Genomic DNA, 19,643 nt, shown 5'->3' with positions numbered 1-19,643 from the left:
GTGGGCAATGCCTGTTTGGAGTTGTGTGGATGTAAGCCACATGTTGGTGGGTGCTAAGGCATCCTGGCCTAAATGCTGCATGAGAGGTGGTCAGTGTATGTGCTTCAGGGCATGGGTGGGAACTGGTGGGCAATGAGTATGACGGTCCAGACAGGTGTGTAATTATATTTTCCGCTGTCTTTCCCCTCTGGGTCAGCGCCCACAAGAAAAAGGGTATTTGGTGTGCCATCGTAAGGATGTGCGGACCCTGGGGGTCTATCACAGGTGGAGCACACACTGCCGCAAGAGATGGGAGGACCTGCGCCGCTAGAGCCAAGAAGAAGGCAGAGGCACAGCTGGGGCTGGCCTCCCAACGTGGAAGGGGTGCCTGTTGCACCATGACCCCCGTGATGTTCCACATCCTGGCGGTGGCCTTTCCGGATTTGGATGGGCACTTGAGGGCATCACAGCAGCCACAAGGGGGTGAGTACAGATTCAGGAAGCTGATTTTGCGCGCTTTAGGAATGAGCTGGGTGGGGGATGTGGACCGTGGGTGCCCCTAAGCCCGAGTGATCATGGCAGGGTAGGTCCCTTGTGTGCAGGCTCTGAAGCACTCCTACCCCAATGGTACAAGTGGGCAGGGTCCTGTGGGTGTCAGGTGTGCAGATGCTGGTGTTAGCCATTGTACCCCATGGGCTGATGACTACCTTAGTGACTGGTTGGGCATGGCCTAGTGCATAGGGCAGCTCAGTGTGTGTTGTGTATGCCAATGGTAGTGGTGTTGCTGGCATTGACCAAGTGTATCCTCTGTCTTCCCCCCCTTTTTGTTTTGTCACCCTGTCCTTGTGTGCATTAGCATCATCTGGCGGAGGAGCAGAGGCACCAGCGAAGGAGGCAGCTGCATCCCACATCGCCCATGAGGGCGAATCCACTGAAGGCACCAGTGGGACGAAGGGAGAGGGGAGCTCCACAACGGGGACAGGAGGGGATACCAGTGACAGCGATTCCTCCTCCGATGGAAGCTCCCTGGCGGTGGCGGACACCTCTTGCCCACCCCAACAACAGGTATAGCCGCCACCCCCCCCACCAGCACCGCCCTCCCAGCAGCCCCTCAGCGTGTTTCCCCTGCCCGCTCACCCAGGAGGGTGGGCATCTCCTTCACCTCAGGCCCTGCCCCAGACAGCCCTGCTGCCCTCAGTGAGGAGGCTATTGACCTCCTGAGATCGCTCACGGTTGGCCAGTCAACCATTCTGAATGCCATCCAGGGTGTCGAGAGGCATTTGTAACAAACAAATGCATACCTGGAGGGCATTCATTCTGGTGTGGCGGTCCAACAGAGAGCATTTCAGGCTCTGGCCTCAGCACTGATGGCAGCTATTGTCCCTGTGTCCAGCCTTACCCCTCCAACTTCCACTACCCCAACCCAGTCCCCTCTACCTCACCCTATCCCAAGCACACCTACAGACCAGCATGCACACACATCAAAACACAAAAGTGACTCAGGAAAACATAAGCACCACACATCATCACACAGTCAAACACACAAGCACCATACCCATGCACACATAACAACATCCACTTCCTCCACTGTGTTCCCCTCCTCCTCTTCATCCACCTCCCTCCCAGTAACGTCTCCACTCACACCTGCATGCACTACATCTTCACCCACTATCTCCATCACCAGCACACCCATCACAACACACCCCTTATGAGCAATCACCACCCCACAACCATGCACACGTCCCCTGTGTCCTCTCCCAGTGTGTCTGTGAGCCCTCCTCCCAAAGTACACAACGCAGGCACACACCCACTCAACAGCCATCCAGCCCATGCACCTTTACCCAAACTCAGCAGACGTACACCTCTTACAACCACTACCTCTTCCTCCACTCCCACACCCCCTCCATCTTCCCGTCCCAGTGTCTCTAAAAAACGTTTCCTGGCTAACATTGACCTCTTCCTTTAGCCTCACCCCCCATCCTTCCCCTAGGGCCAGGATATCTAGATCCCAGGCCAGCAAATCAGCCACCAACTCGGCATCTGCTGTGGTCCCTGTAAGTCCGAGAGGATAGAAGAGGGCACCCGTCAGGGCTGACAGTGTGCCCCCTACCAATGCAAAAGACCAACTGATTCCACCACTTGCCAAGGTTAAGAAGGGGCCAGCATGCAGCATGGACAAGACACACGACCCACCCAGCAAGGCCTCATCCAAAAAACAAGAGGACAGTGCCAAGGTCCCAGCAGCGTCTACCAAGGTGGGGAAGGGGAAAAAAAAACAAAGGCTAGGCACTTTAGGGCTCGGAGCCTCCAGGTGAGGGACTGGTGACCACCATTTGTCCTGACAGGCCAGCAACCTGTACTACGGTAAGCACCGCCACAACCACCGCCACCTGCACCGCCCCCTGCACCACCGCTGCCACAACGACAGTCACCAGCATCATCCCCAATGGGCAGCCGTCCGAGGCTGCTGGAGACAGCCTGGTGTCTCCCTCCTCTACTACCAGCACCATGGGCAGCACCAACAGCATCTCCACCACAGACAGCGCCACAGGCACCACCACCTGCACCGCCATACGCACCGCCACATGACCAGCCTGTGCCACTACATTGGACATCAGCAGCATCCCCAGTAGGCAGCTGTCTGCGGCTGCAGGAGACATCATGGACTCTGCACCCACCACTTGAGGCACCACCACCAGCACTGGTGCTACCAGCAGTTTGCAGCCTAAGTCGCCGCAGGATGGAGTCTGGCTCTGCCTCCATGGAGTATCATGCTACCTGTTCCCTGTACATCTCGTGCCTCAAACACCCAGGTGAGGGAATGTGAACTGCGACACCCCAGGTACAGCATCACTGGGCACACAGCCCCCTCCAGAACCAGTGGAGAGATGCATCCACTCACCATATCCTTGGTAGGATGAAGCAGACTGGGCACAAGGCCCCCTCCTGAACCAGTGGAGAAAGGCATCCACTCACCCTATCCTTGGTAAGATCAAGCAGAATGGGCACAAGGCCCCCTCCAGAACCAGTGGAGAAGGCATCCACTCACCCTATCCTTGGCAGGATGAAGCAGACTGGGCACAAGCCCCTCTCCAGAACCAGTGGATAAAGGCATCCACTCACCCTATCTGTCGCAGGATGAAGCAGACTGGGCCCAAAGCCCCCTCCATAATTAGTGGAACATGTCACCCACTTGAGAGACTGTGGCTTTGAACTCCCCATGACCAAGCAGTAGGTAAACCACCCACTTGAGAGACTTGAGGGACTGTGGCTTTGCATTCCCCAGGACCAAGCAGTGGGCAAACTACCCACTTGAGAGACTTGAGAGACTGTGGCTTTGCTCTCCCCAGGACCAAGCAGTGGGCAAACCACCCACTTGAGAGACTTGAGAGACTGTGGATTTGCACTCCCCAGGAGCAAGCAGTGGGCAAACAACCCACTTGGGAGACTGTGGCTTTGCACTCCCCCGGACATCGCTGTGGGCATGTTGCCCCCTCCAGGAGCAGTGAAGTAGTACCATCTTCCGGCTGAGGTGCCCTCCCCTTCCATTACCCCTGAGGTGCCTGTGTTTTTTCAACCTGATGCCCCTTCAGTGTTCTCTACGTTTTGAGGAAGGAGTCAAGTGTGGGCTTCGCCCATGATTTTTTGGGCCACTGGTCCACGGACATTTTCAATGGACAGTGTACGGCCCTCTGTACATATTGTAAATATTTGTATAAACTGTTGTTTACAATCTTTAACTTTATATGCATTTTCGAAATATCACAGATTTGACTCAATTCCTTTTGTCCTTGCGTTCTTCCAGGGGGTTACGGGGTGTATCTGTAATGTTGTTGGGTCTGTTAGTGTGTATGGTGTTGTGGGTGGGGGGGTTGCATGTGTGTGTCACTCTCTACCCCCCCGTGTGCTAGGTGAAGTACTCACCGTGGTTGTTGCTGCCGCCTTCTTTGAAATTCCTGGTGTATTAGCAGATACGCCAGCATGGGGAGGACCTGCAGTTGGGGCTCCCTGGCGTCATGGTTCTTCGTTGAGTGTCGAAAGGTGAGTGGTTCCCTTTCAGTGTACTGCTTCCGCCGTGCTTTTGATGTCGTTGGTACCACCCCGGAAAAGCTGGCAGATTGGTGCCTTGTAATACGGTGGGCGGTACATCGTCTTCCGTCTGTCTGATGGCAGTGACCACTGCGGTGTTTGTTGCTACCGTCCTGGCAGTCGGAGTGTTAAAGTGGCTGTCTATGTTGGTGGTTTCCGCCGTGGTCGTGATCCCATATTTTTTACCGCCGGCCTGTTGGCGGTATTACCGCCGCTTTATCACCGACCGCCAGGGTTGTAATGGGGGCCTTTGTTTTTGTGGTATCACACAAGTATGTTCAAGGATGATTGTATAGGGATGCTGTTTATTTTCTTGGACATGCACCAGTATTTCTTTGTACTTTTATTGAAATTTTAAATTTCATTGTGGTGGGTGGCCTAGAGTTTCAGTAGGGGCCTAGTTATTTTATTTTTTTCATTTTTCACCTTTTGCAAAGGAAAAATGTTGCACAGGTAGTACCTATTCTCCATGTTTTTCAGATTTGCTATATTATTTATTTTACCATGTGGAATAGTCTGCCAATATGCCATACAGCCAGTAGGCCCAGTACTCATCATGAATGCATGAAATAACTGTTTTTGTGGTATATGTTATTTTAATTAAAACATCATTTAGGGCAGAAATTGCATTGGATTAAATTAAAAACATTGGATGTTTGTATTTCATGTCTGTTTCTGCAAAAAGTGATTATGTGGGGTGACATTTGATGCCATGTTTGTTGTTGTTACATTTTTATAGCTCATTTAATTTTGGTGTTTGACATTGCTGAATTAATGGTAGTGTTTTCTTCAGTGTTACCATGCCTCCTTTGTCTGGCCAGTGTGTGTGAGTGTGTTTGCCATAGGCCACTATTTGTCTTTCTTCTCCATGCCATGTGGACAGCAGCCATTCTGTGTAGTCTGTGTACGCAGGCCTGAATGTGTTCTTTGTTTTCCATGCTTTCTTACTTGTTGATTTGCATTGTGGCTGGTGGCCATTTTGGTTAGCCAGCCAGTCTGCATTTACCATATGCCTTAATGTGTTCTTTGTTCTCCATGTATCCTTGCTTGCTGTTGTTGTTTGACCACGTGGCCAGCAGGCCATTTTGTGCAGCCAGTCTGTGTGCTTTTTGCCATTGGCTTGGATGTGTTCTTTGCTTTCCATGCCTCCTTTCTTGCTTTTGTTTATAAGACAATGTGGGCATGCCTCCTTGCTTGCTGTTGTTGAAAGACTTTGTGGCTGGAGGCCATTTTGTGTACTCAGCCAGTGTGCTTTTGCTGTAGGCTTGCATGTTGTTCTCCATGCCTCCTCTCTCACCATTGTTGTTTGACCATGTGGCTGGTGGCCTTTTTTGTGCAGCCAGCCAGTGTGTTTTTGCCATAGGTTGTTCTTTGCTCTCCATGCCTCCTTGCTTGCTGTTGTTGTTTGACCATGTGGCTGGCGGCCATTTTGTGCAGCCAGTCAGTGTGCTTTTGCCATAGGTTTGCATGTGTTCTTTGTTCTCCCTACCTCCTTGCTCACTGTTGTTGCTTGCCCCATGTGGCTGATGGCCATTTTCTACAGCAACCCAGTGTGCTTTGCCATAGGCTTACATGGATGTAGTATCAGTTTAATAATATGCTTGAGGATCATTGCAGTACTTGTATATTAAGAGTATGATTATGATGAGCAATGCTTTATATTACATACATTTAATAAAAAAAATTCTTCTCCTCCTTGCCTCCCAATAAGTTTCCCATACTCCTGTGCAAACATCAGCAATTCATTTACATTTTTTATTGTAACTTTGTATTTTAAGTTTCTTTATTTAAATTTGTTTATAATTATTTTTTAATTTTATTTTTTAATATTATTAATTTCAGTTTGTTTCCAATTTTATTTAATTTTTTTAATCGATTTCTATTTTCTGTATTTTTGTATTTCTTTCTTTGTATTTTGCCTCAATCCATCCACCCGCTGACTGCATAGGCACACTGCTGCACAACAGCATTTATTTTTTTAGGTATAATTCCATTTGCCAGGCATAAAGTAGGTGCACTGGACACATACCAGCATCTTTCCTTTTTTAATGATCATTTAATTTCTCCCTTGACCACCATGCCTGCCATAGGCACACACTAGCCTTCATTTTTTTTGAAGATTATTACATTTACCCATGCACCTCCATGACTGCCACAGGTATCTCCTTTAGAATAGATGGACATGAAGCAAAGAGCTCTATCTGTATATTGTGGTATCCTGATTGCCAATTATTGTTTATGTTATGGTGGTGTGGTTTGACTTTAAAAGGGTGGTTGGATAAATTGTTGTTAATTAATACCTATGTAACTAACCACAGTCAATTATATCGCCTTTGTCTGCACCAATTCAAACTGCAAAAATGCCATGTTTCACTAAATGTTTTTCTTGCTTGTTTGCTTTTAGGTGCACAAGAGAAGTGACATCACCCACAGTACTGCTCCAATCTATTTCACTTGTGCAATTTAGCCACTGCCAACTGACAGCTTTAAGATGGCCCCAAAGGAAGGTGCTGCAAAGAAAGTAGCCAGTGAGAAGAAGCGGCTTTCCACCACTGGCATGCCAGCCACATTTTTTTCAGGAGATGTGTGCCTGCCACACTGGCCTCCAGGGAGTATCTTGGGAGCAGCACTCTCTCGTCAACAGACCCACCCCGACCTAAGCCCAGGACCATGTCAGTCAGTGAGGCAGACACTGCAATCATGGCAGCACCATCAAGCAGTGACATTGAACTGGGTTTGCCCCTTTTGCAAAGTACTACTAAATCTGAACCAAAGCAAAGTGGATAGCAGCCACAGTTAGCAATAGTACATCTTCATGAAGTTAGAGCAGAACAGGAGACTGATCTTCCTGCTGAGCAACATCCTCCTCTTTTAGAATCATTGGCTCCCAGTTCTCCAGCAAGAAAATAAAGGGTACTTCACCATCTTCTCCAAGCACCCATTCTGATGCTGGTGATCTGGACATAGAGTGGATCCCGGCAGAGTTCCGGCAGAGTCCGAGAAACACCAGGAGCGGCAAGGGAAAAGAAAAGTTCCTGAAATCCTTAGAATTATGGGAGAGGATGAGAAGGATGAAGATGATGAGCCAGTCATTGTTATAGAAGCTGGCATAGAGGAGTCTGACTTTGACTCCGAGGGATGTGGCAGACGTACCACCATCAGTTCCCATATTTGTGAAGCCCGAGCTGGGACCTTCACCAATCCCTAGCTCAGTAGAAGCATGCTCTGCAGAGAGGCAATCAACAACACACCCACCTACCTCCAGTTCTTCTTCAGGCATTGGCACTCAGACACTAAGAAAGTACTCCTCCCTAGTTTTGAAGTTTTTCAAGCTTAGCAAGCAGGAGGAGAACACTGCTATAGCCACACAAATGTTTGTTGAGGTGAGCCTGGTTCACACTATGGTACTGGAGGCCAAACGACCCATGTGAAAAAAAATCATGCAATCCAGTGGGAGAAGCACATTAAAAAAATGTTGAGCATGGTGGTGGTGAAGGTGAGGAGAGCCTAGAAATATTAGTTCCAATTACAGTGGAAGGTCATAACGAAGAAGAGGGTGGCATCTTTAAGCAAAGCAACCCTGTCCCCAGCAGTGCACCAGCATCCCCGGCCTTAGCAACCTCAAAATGGCACAAGACTCAGAGTCAGGTGGAGACACCATGGCATTCAGTGACTGCCCCAAGACGCATGTTGAGTCTTCCACCTACTTCTCGAAGTCATCTGCATCAGTGGACCTAGAAAAGAAGAAAATCCTGGCTACTATTACGGGATTGCTTAGGCAGGAGAGGCTCTGTGACTGAAACCACCCAACGTCTATTTGTACAATAAGAAGCTAGCTGAAATGTTAGCACTGGACCTCTCCCCTTTTTCTTTTATGGAAGGAGTGGTATGTTTAGAATTTTTGGCAGTCATCTGCCCAAAATGTAAGGTTCCAAGTCAGATCTATTTTGCCAGTGGTGCTATTCCAGCACTCCATCACATTGTGCTACAATTGGTTGGACAAGCTTTGTAGCAAATTGCTGTTCACACTATCCACCTGATGACAGACCATTTTTCAAGCAGCTGAAGTATGACTGCACACTGAATCTCTTTTGTGAGGATTAGGCAACAGATACTTACAGATCTCAGTGCTGAAGATACTTTTAAGGGCGTTTGTCAGCATGCAACAGTAGCCATGATGACTATGGAGACATCCCATACTGCTGCAAACATCTTGGACAAATTTAACAGCAAGGTCTTTGAATGGCTGCAAGCCAGAGGTATCAGAATTAGATTTGTTGCCACAGTCAATGGCAGTCATGTAGTCAAGACCATGTCAGATAGTGGCTATTTCAGGGTCCTGTGTTTGACATCATTCTGGTTGTGCAGGAGTTTCCTCAAAAAAGCGTGCTAATAGAGTACCAGTTAGAGCCCTCATACAGGAAGTGCCAACCCCTTGGAACTTGACCTATTAAATGCTGCAACATCTGTTTGAGCAGTAGAGTCAGATTAATGACTATGTCATTCAAAGAGAAGGGGATGCAGTTGGGAAGGATATGACCATGGATGCAGACAAATGGGGCCTAGTCAAATGCCTAACACATATGCTGCTCCCTTTTGAGGTTTTCACTCAGAAAGTTAGCAAGGAGGACAGTATGATGGGCCAAGCTATCGTGTTGTTGCATAAGCCACAGGACCAGCTAAAGAAGGTATCTGAAAGGCACACAGTGCTGAATGAAAACTTGAAGCGCATGCCTTGCTTGAGAGCCTAATCCTACACTTGGCTTGTAATGCAAGGATGTAAAATGACATTATGTTGTCCAAAGAGTACATCTGTGCCACATTACTTGATCCATGATACAAAAAAGTTTTGGTCACTTTCATTCCTTTTTCTGAAGGGGATATTTCAAAATACAAGAGGTGGATTGTTGATCAAGCTGGTGACCTGGAAGAAAAACAGCTGGAAATTACTCCCTCTCCTGGGCAGACGTTCTGGGGTAGAACCTTCAACTTCCAGAGAGGGCAGTCTTGTCTCACAGCAGCCAACACCAGCAACAAGAACATCAACAAAAACCACAACTACAAAAACAGAAGAAGTGGCCCCAACCTCTGCATTGGCTTGGTTTCAAGTGGCAGGTCTAAAGTCCAGTAGAGAGGCAAAGGCAAAAGAGGTTGAGCAAGTGGCAGCACCAATGACCATTGAGAAGATGTTCCAGGAGTATCTGGATAACCCAGAATAGATCAAAATCCATCTGTGTATTGCTATGCGAAGATGTGCAATGGCCAGTGCTCAACAGGCTGGCAATAAAGTATTTGCCTTGACCTGTAGCCAAGGTGTTTGCTGAGTATGTGTTCAGCACATCTGGCACAGTTGTCACAGTGATAAAAACCAGTCTCTTGCCTTGAAGCATGGGGCACAGGAGGAGCAGGAAGATGATTGGTCAGAATCCAGTGTGTTAGCTGACCAACTTCTGGGCGAACCACTTGAGTATGAAAACAAACTCTACTTCCCTGTCTGAGTATGCCACCATAATACTTTTAAACTATTTATCATCAAACGTCTTTCTTTTTCCCAAAAAATAAAATATATAGCTAGTGGGACATTATGGGGGTCATTATGACCCCAGTGGTGAGTGTTAATGTAGCGGTAGTACCGTCAACAGGCTGGCGGTACATACCGCCACATTATGAGAATGGCGAGTTGGCAGCTACTTATCCACTCATACCACCATGGCAGTATCAGCCGCCGGGCCAGAGATATCAATCTCCAGCCCGGTGGCTGGCACAGTACCACCGGCGGCATTATGAGCCTGCCTACCACCATGGTACCCCCACCACATGCACACACCCGTAGACACGCACCACGCACACACCCAATCACTCACACTGTCATACACACATTCATACATGCATACTTCCAGACATGCTCGAACACATTCTTACACACAATCACACTGTCATGCAGACACTCACTCACTTCACCATTCTTATACGCATTCACTCACATGCATACAGCCACGCAAACAACACAACAGACGCATTCACACACTCACTCACACATTCATGCACACAGTCAGATACACACATACATACAACACCAAACACCCTCCCACACCTATCCCGTCAGAAGCCTGACTTACCTTTGTCGAGGAGGTCTTCCAGCATGGAACAGGAAGGGGCGCTGCTACCGCCAGCAGCGCCCCACCAGCAGAACACCTCCAGTCCGCATTACTTGTCATAATTCGGCTGGCAACGTTCTATTGTTGTGGCGATGCTGGTGGTAGCAGTGCCACATTACCACCGTCTGCCACCATAAACACTGCTGGATTTCCACCCTTCTCGTGGCAGAAGTCCAGCAGTGCTCTTAATATGGCAGATGGATGGTAGCCGCGGTGGCAGTATTTTGGATGCCGTCACCGTGGCAGGAGGCGTTTTTTACAGCCAATGTCAAAATTACCACCTGTTTGTGTCTAATTTATGCTGCCCCACCAATTTTTAGTCATGTAAGGCAACTTGATTGAGAGAAAATGCAGAGTTATTGAGTTATATTATTTGCATCATAACTTTAGAAAGAGTGCGACCAGACTACCACCATGACACAACAAAGAAGACCTGATACAATAACGACTAGCAATAATAACTTTTGAGCAATGGGGAGCTAGTACTTAATTAAAACTAAACTTATGAAATCCTTGAGTCAGGAGAAGTGGACTCAGAGTCAAGAGTGGAGTGGACAAAGTTAAGCGTTTACGGAACACAACACAAGGCCTGAATGATGATGTCGACAAATGATGCTTGGGTGGGCAAATGGGGCCAGTGTGAGCTATTACTCAGGTAATAGAAGATCGCACAGTGAGTGATGTCTCTTTCACCACATTCACCCCACCAAGTGTGTGATATATTTATGGTGTAAAATTAAGTCACACCTCAGTAAATCACACAGCCCGGGAAAAGAACATTAGGGGTTCGATGAATGGATAGGAAGGGAGATTTGGGGAAATGTGTGACAAAGGCAAACACTACACAATGACAATATTCATCAGGGTGCTGAGAAACACACCATTGGTTGTGGAAGGAAATAAAGGAATGAGTATGACACAGTTCAGACAAATGCATTGAAAACAGTCCTTCAGCCCAGACACCCCAGATAGTTGTTCTGTCATCTAGGTTTCAAAAAAATGCAAATTATGAAGGAGTGAAGTGAATCCACCCGGTTCTAAAAATTATGATTGTTAAAAAAAAAATGATACTGTAGTGGGTGGTGCATCTGCATTCTCCTCAGAATGTCTGTAACTCTTGGATGTCTTGCTGAACCTGTCCAGGAGGTAAGCAGGAGTGTTGAGCTTTTGACTTTGGTTAATGCAACGATATTGTAGAGTCAAGGAGAAGGACATAAGGAAGGTAAGCATCATGAGGAGTAGAAATGTACAATGCACGTCAGTAACATTTATCCGAGGTAGGAGTGGAGCCTCGCTTGTGATGTCTTGCCTGGTAGTTGGTAGTGAGCGAGCCACCACCTTGGGAAACCCTGAAGTAAGACTGAGAGAGGTAGCAGCTCTTGCTTCATCTATTCAGGTAAGAGAACTATGGAGTGAGATGAAATAGTTTAGTTAGCAAATAACTTCTACTGAAGATGCTGTTTATGTAAATCTAGGTTGTTGAAGGCAATTTAGGCAAAGGAAATCATCCCCTGGTGATCAATATAGTTACAGAGGGTAGTAGAACAAGGGTATACCTAACTGGCATACCCTTTTTTAAGCAGATTTAATAACAGGCTATGCTAAAAGACAGCAGTTCAAAGTAAAACACCGAAAAAAAGGTTTGAGGCATGAAGTAAAATATAATATTTCCCTTTTATTTTTTAACAATTATAAAACTCACTCTTTCCCCCAGCAAAAGGCCCACCCCCTCCCTAAACAAGTCCCCCTAACCAACGTCCAAAGAAAACGGAAGTGTCCAAACTAGTCTAAAAAGTCCAAACCCCAGTCCCAACTCCCTTTCCCACCCTCTCCGTCCACAACAAATGTCCCTCCCACCAAAACAAGAATTTAAAAAAGGGCTAAAAGAGGTCTTTTTCCACATGGGTCCAGAGATCTTTGAGGATTCCCTTACAGCCACCCTGCGGTCCAGGTGATACAGATATTACAGAACGCTGCTCTCACCTCCCACTTGCAATACGCGGGAATATGTGATGCGAGTACAGACTGCGTGGCTCATTCCAGCAGAGGCCCACCCACCCACCGTCTCCACCGCGCCACAGAGGTCTCTAGCCGTCAGCCGCCTCGGACTGCCTCGGGTCACCCTAGGCCGGGCCGGGCATGCCCACCAGCAGTCGGAGGGCTGGGCAGCGGACTGGGGGAGTTCGTGGGTGCAGCCCTGAAGCCCTGAGGCTTCAGCCGGACGAATACCCGCAGGAGCACCAGGGCACCGGAGCCACCGCAGGAGCTAGGTGAGCATGCTGGCTTCTCCTGACCCACCAGACTTACCAGCGGCAGCACCCCAACATCCCCAGGCAAGTGGCAAGTGGCCCCCTGCAACCCTCGCGGACCCCTGCAGAAGCAGCCCGAACACGGGTGCGGCTTGCGGGGGTGAAGAGGCGAGGGCCCTTATCCTTATCCATCAGATCATCATCAGGCTGGGGGTAGCTTGAAGGGGCAGAAGCAAAGCGCCAAGCCCCGCTACTAAAGTTCAAAACACAAGGTCAAAGCTCTGATCCATCCCGCCTGCCCCCAGTGGGCCCCCCAGCACCGCAAGTACTTTTTGGAAGTAGGCGGCAGGGGGGTGCGACACCCTGGGCTACAGAAACTTCAAAACAGCGTCTACTTACCCGCAACCCCCTGCAGCTCCTGCAACGCCTGCCCTAGCCTCAACCTTGCGCAGCCCAACCTAGCCAGGTCCCAGACCACGCCCGCTAGGCTCGTGCAGGCACAGCAACCCCGGACTGCACTGGTCGATGACCGAGACTGTGCAACCACAGAGCGGAGAGTGGAAGTGCGCGCAGAGGTCTGCGCCTGCTCTGTGTTCGGCAACAGCAGCAGCGAGCAGTGGAGCAAGAGCTTAACCTAGACATACAAGCCCACTGAAGGAGCACGTGCTAACCACAAACCATAAACCACAATCACAGCTCAACCCAACTCAACCTCACCAGGAACAGAAAGCGGTGAGAGGCAGCCTGGCAAAGCCCTGAGAGCTTTACTATCGGAATCACCGCACCCGTACTTCGGCATCACAGAATAGCAGTTCCTCACCTGCCCGTCCATCAACAACGCAAGGAGAAATCAAGCAAAGTGGCATATTGCCCACAATCCCAAGCACCAGTTCAGATCCCACAAAGCTCTGTCGAACATCCAGCTCAGTAAACCAATCGATTCTGGACTCAGAGATTGTAGCAACTGTGGAATCCTAGAACAAGACCCCCGGCACGGCGACCCCCTGTGCCAAAGCCTCAAGCTCCATTCCTTCCCAGCATTTGGATATGAAAGTGAGGAAATAGAGCTCTAGAATACGGAACAGGGTTGTCCATCTAGATCACCCAAAGAAGAAACTGAGATAGTCACTCAGAACCAAGCCCATAAAGCAACTAAAACTGAAAGTATCCCAAGCGGGGATTGCCAATCCAACTTGCAACCACAATCACAACTACGACCCCTGAATGTTATAAGGGCAGAAGACACGTGGGCTGCAATCCTAAACTCAATGCAAGCAACGGTCATGGCTCTGCAGTTCCACTCCAATAAAATAGATATTCAAGTAGACTTGTTAAATACAATGGCAGTATTTGTCTCCGGTATTGACAGAAAGCTGGAAGAATTAAATGCCTTAATCACAAGGGCACAAGCTAAACAAGCCAATCACTTTACCATCTGCTCATGCCAGGGGGTGGTAGATATATTGTCTCAACTGCAACAAATCCTAGAAGGAATACTTAAAGAAATCGGCTCTGCCCGGAATGATTAACACACACATACAACTCTCCTTGCTACCATGCTAACATCTGCCCCGTTTGTGCAAAAACAAGAGGCCCCACTCCTCTCAAACAACCTCACTGTCGACCATAAGAGAGAAAAGAACTCAGGCAGAAAGTAATGCTTCAGCATGCTTCAGAATGGAAAACATGGAGAATCAAATTTTTTCGCAAGTTACCGCCAAACCCGGGAACTTTGAGAAACCCTCAACACAGTCCTATCAAAAAGAGAATGCAAACAGGCAAGAAAAGGAAGGAGATCTGCACGATCACTTTAACTATCCATCTCAAAAACCTCCGAAATTATTTCATATGAACAAAGTCAGGAGCATATGGCTCCAAGTGATAGGTAAAACGGCGATATCCATGTTCCAGCAAGTACTAGCACCAACACAAATCTGGAGCACGGACCACTTCGGACCTAATAGGGGTCGCCCAGCTAACAAAGTCCCCATTGAGGCCCCCTGCTGTGCTTGGCAAACCTACGGACAATTGTACAAGTCCCCAAAGGGATCAGCAGAGCACAAAATCAAAAACTACTATGCTCAGACAATTCAGCGGCCACCGCAGGCAAATTCAAGCGGCAAGAGGAATGTCCACGGCACAAGGCTGGGTGAAGTGGTCTACATAGAACATATCGAGCATGCAGAGCAAATCCAGGCCCCTCACGCAGGTACCCAAAATGACGAACCAAACCTCCAGCTACTCTGGGTTCCGGAATTCACCTCAAGATCTCCCACAGATGTTCTCAACCGCTCTACTATTCTAAGAATCATAAAGGCACTCCCGGATCTACAGTACGTGGCCTCGGATGACATCGGTGCAATTAAATTTATCCAAGCCAGAGGTAGACAAAACACGGACCCAACGCTTAGTATCTTTGCTGAGCTGGTCCTACCCAATCAGATTATGGAAAGAAGGGACCCATTGAAAGCCTGGGGTATTGAGGTGGTCATCTACAAAGGTGAACTAAATCCACCCCCACTATTAGACTCTCAACATCTGGAAACGCCAAAAGGCATGCAGTCCGTCCAGCATGGAGCATGCGCAGCCACCCCTGACAGCAGAGCCTCTACAGAAACAATTATCGAGAAAAGGCTTCCGAAATCCCCGTTGAAAGTCCAAATATGGAAGGAAGAAGGCAGGAAAAGACTAGTTTGAGGTCAGAGACCCCTCCACAGAAGGGAATGGGTAGCGTCGGCTCCCCCCCAGGAGCAATGGGTAACAGCTGAACAGCTGAGGAATCATTCCCACTAGGGGTATTGAACATCTGGTCGTGGAATATAGGCGGCCTGTGGGCAAAAATGGAGGACCCAGAGGTAAAAAAGATTTTTAGCTCCTTTGATATCATACTCCTACAGGAATCCTGGGCGATGGAATCAATACCGTTAGTTGGATTTACAGAATATCGCAGTCCAGCCACAAAAACGAACAGGCCCGGTCAGCCAAAGGGAGGCCTAGTGACATATATTAGCACGAGCATCCTAACAAAGATCTCAGAGCACAAGGAGGAACTAATAAGGCTTGATGGATGGGGAAAGAATATACAGGAACCACTGATCTTAGTCAACATACACATCAACCCAAAAACCAAAACAATTGAAGCAAATAAGTTATTATCCAAACTGATAAGGATGAAAAGTACGGTACAATCAGCATATTGGCTAATATCGGGTGATTTCAACCTCAACCTTTTCCACATTCCTGGTGAAAATCACATCCAAACTGTGGCAACAGTGCCCGCCCAAACCTTTCCGACAAAAAACAGAAAAGACAAATTAGGTGAGAGTTTTATACGCACCTGTGAAGGTGTAGGCCTTTTCACATTAAATGGTTGAAAGCTGCCTGACATCCCACCAGCTTGGACAAGATCCTCCGGGAAAACAGTCTCCCACCTTGACTATACACTGGTAACTCCCGTTAGTGAGTAAGTTCAGCATTTGGGACCGAGTGGAAAGTGATCACAAGCCACAGGTAATCGGGATCTGCTCATCACCATACAAGCCAGAAAAAGCAGTAGCCCTGGAAGGGGCAATTAGCACTGAAAACCTAAAACGACTTAAATGGTCATCCGATAACATTGAAAGCCAAGCAGAAGGGGCTCTACTAAGGCTAGAATCAATGGCCGCGGGCAGGGCGAATTTGACAACGGTCTGGGAGAACTTTGCCACCGACCTTATTAATAAAATCAACGTAGGAAGCACGAGAAAGGGAGCGCAATTGATCCACCAAAAGCGTTTACATCTACCACAGCCTGTACGGAGAAGGAAAGCAATCGTAGCTAAATTACTAAGGCAAATGCGAAAATTCTCGGACAATAGACCACTATTGGCTGCCCTGCGAGAGCAAAGGAAACTTTTAAAAAGCGAATAATGGTCCTTTAAAAAACTGCAGCAGGAGACGCTTTGGGCCAAACTACACTATGCATCTAAATCATCTGACCCCAAAAGATTCTGGAAACTCATCAATACAATGGACAAGGGTCCAATGGCAGCTAATAACGCAATTATATCAGAGGAAGCATGGGTATGCCATTTAAAGTCACATCTAAAGGAGTTGGACACCTAAATTGTGCCGCAAACCCAGGGGTTTTCGGAAAGCCAGGAACCCGAGGTTGTAGAAAGCCTGAAGATCTTAGCATCAGAATTGATAAACATCATTGGGAAGTTGCAAACTGATTGCGCTCCAGGGCCTAAAGGCTTACCACAGACACTATTTAAACAGGAAACAGAAAGATGGGCCAAATTCCTGGCAACGATGTTCAACTGTGTGCTCACAACGAGAATTGTCCTGGCAACCTGGAGAGGCTCAATAATTTATCCCATCTACAAAGGAGGGAATGTGGCTTCTCCAAGTAATTACAGACTCATAGCTCTCCTAGATGTCGACCTTAAGTACTTTTCATCTTGTGTGTTAAACCACCTAGAGACTTGCATTACAGACAACAACATTCTGCCGTTCAATCAAAGTGGTTTTACCAAACATCATGGAACACTATGCACTGGGACTCATTACCAACAGATCAAAAGCAACCAGGACTCCCACCTACCTGTGTTTTGTTGACTTTAAAGCTGCCTTTGACTGTGTCCCCGTGGCAAACTGTGGGTTAAACTACAGCTTTGGGGGCTACCAGCTACTACTTTAAAAGCCATCAAAATGATTTATTCTGATACATGGGTGAAGGTAAAACTAGGGGGAGGCTCACATCTATCCAGGGTGGTTAGAAACAGTTGGTGTTAAAAAAGGCTGTGTATTGGCCCCAACACTCTTTAATCTGTTTATAGTGGATCGGTCTGCAAAGTTAAAGGTGGAATCATTCCATTCCCCCTCACTGGGTGGCCAGCAACTATCTAATATGTTATATGCAGATGACCTATTACTAATTAGCAGCTTAGCAACACCAGAATAGGCATGAAGAAACTGCTAAACAAATTAGAAGAGTTTGTAAGGATAAATGAATTAGAAATCAACCACACCAGATCTAAAATGATTACCATAAATCGCAGACCCACCGGCCAGCGTAAATGGTTCCCAAATGAAAAGACCTTGGAGGAGGTAAGCTCCTACAGATACCTAGGAGTCGTAGTCGACGACAGGTGCAACTTTGCGTCACAAAAAGAAGCAATAAAAAACAAAGCGCAGACTCTTGTTTATGCCTTTTGCAAGTTCTCTAATTCAATCTTTGGCCATGCCTTGAACCCCTTGACAGCCATAATGAGAGCAAAATTATTGCCAACCCTCTCATATGGGGCTGAAATAATGAGGGGTATGGAGGTAGCTCTTTTGGAGAAGCTTTTGATAAAAACATACAAGCGTGTCTTTCGGTTACTAAGGCATGCCTACGCAGCCCAGGTCAGACTAGAATTCATGTTGGTTAAGTAGTCACTGGCCCGCCCGGCAGCATTCATCATATGTTGTTACAAACTGAGTTGCGCCCATAAAGGATTTTTAGCCACCCTAGTCTGGCAGGAAATCACCCTAGGAAGAGGGAATGGAAACTACAAAAGGTATCTGGAAAAGAGTTTAAGCCTCTTGAATCTAGGCGGGGTATGGGATCAGTTGCTTACCACAACGACTTTTAACAAAGCAGTCAATAAGTGAAGTAAACTACTTAGCTGGTTAAAAGACAGAGAGGCTCTGACCAAAAGGTTGCATGGCTGGCTGACCCTCAATTTGTATAAAACTCTTAAAGAATCTTCACTCATGGTTGCCCCCTACTCACGGAAAATTAAGCAACACTTTCTAATGCTCAGGCTGGGTGATGTTCCAACGCCAGACTTCCTGCCAAATTGAAAAAAGGGGCCACGAGCGGGCATACATGAGTGCCGCCTTTGTCATCTGGAGATAGAAAACTTGGTGCATGTGGTCTGCATTTGCCTGGCACTAGCTGTAGAAAGAAAACACTTACTGAAAAAAGAACTAAACGGCCTAGGGATTAGATCCTGTAGGCAAGCACTAATTGAAGCATTCAACCCACAAAACACCAAAGTGAATATTAGATTGGTTAAATATTTGGAAACCTACTCTGGTAAAATAACATTTGCTGAAACAAGCATGTGATAGGGAGGGCGCAAATAGAGACATAATCCATCTACTCTGAGTAAACACATCAAAGAAAGAAAGGTAATTTGGTAACATCACCACACAGCTTGACCGCTATGAAGTCTTGCACCAGTAATCGAAGTCAAGTAGGAGTATTTCACATTTGTAGAATGTATTTAGCTCTTCCCAGTTTTATAAATTTATGTAACTTATATGTTTCAATGTACTAACATGGTTCTGTCAAATTTAATGTTGAAGGATAACTTTTTATGGTTTTAATTAACTAATAAAATAAACATTCTCTCTCTCTCTCTCTCTCTCTCTCTCTCTCTATTACAGGACACTGTCTGAGCAGGAGGAGGGGCAGCTGTTGCTTGACATAGATGGACAGTAACCAGCTGGTGGTGGCACTGATGATGTCGTTGCTGCTGGGAGGATGGAGGCACTGGCAGCTGGCTGGAGGAGCTGGGGCCCGTAGGCAAGGAAGCTGCCTCCTTCTCCTCTTCCAGAGCCACCAGCTACTGGCACTCTGTATGGATGGCCTCCGTTTTCTGCCACCGTAGCCCGGCTGCTATCTCCTGGCATGTAGGTGGTCCACCGGGAGTAGCTACATCAAGAATGAAAAAAAAGACAAAATATAAACAGTGCTGTGTGTAAACACTTGTTTAACATTAGAGTGGCACAGTAACAAACATTGCTGGCTGCTAGGGCCACTGGAATTTGATGTGACTAATTACAAGTCACAGGGTAATTTTTTGTACCCACAAATGCCCCAGTGTAGTTGACAAATGTTGAATAGGAAATATTTGAACAGGCATGAATCTGTTATAGAAGCCATGATATATACAAATCACTTGTCCAAAAAAATGGGACACATGCCAAAAAGGGATTTTTCAATTTCTTTGTGTGGCTGGGACAAAACCTCGAAAAGAATAAAGGACTGAAGTATTAGGAGATGACTGAGTGGGTACTCGGAAGGAAGGGAAACATACCTTGTTTTTGGTTTGCTATGCATTGAAAACTTTGTAAATGATGCATTAACCGAAGCAGATGTACTTTGCACAGACAACAGTATTGTACTGCTAAATTG

At 47.3% G+C, this 19,643-nt stretch overlaps 1 protein-coding gene across 2 annotated transcripts in view; it reads right to left on the bottom strand.

The window, feature by feature from the left end:
• Positions 1-19,643, bottom strand: part of CD36 (CD36 molecule (CD36 blood group)) — a 574,756-nt gene that overhangs the window by 55,034 nt on the left and 500,079 nt on the right. The window contains exon 12 of one of the 2 annotated variants that reach the window (XM_069228679.1): positions 12,068-19,160. The exons of the other annotated variant lie outside the window; for it this stretch is intronic. Coding sequence (XP_069084780.1) covers positions 19,125-19,160 — 36 coding nt within the window. The 3' untranslated portion in view covers positions 12,068-19,124. Of the gene's footprint in view, positions 1-12,067; positions 19,161-19,643 lie in introns of those variants that run through there. 2 annotated transcript variants of the gene reach the window in all.

This window comes from Pleurodeles waltl, chromosome 4_1, assembly GCF_031143425.1.
Source record: "Pleurodeles waltl isolate 20211129_DDA chromosome 4_1, aPleWal1.hap1.20221129, whole genome shotgun sequence".
Classification (NCBI taxonomy): domain Eukaryota; kingdom Metazoa; phylum Chordata; class Amphibia; order Caudata; family Salamandridae; genus Pleurodeles; species Pleurodeles waltl.
Note: the sequence above shows the minus strand (reverse complement) of the source record. Positions and strands in the feature narration are given on the sequence as shown.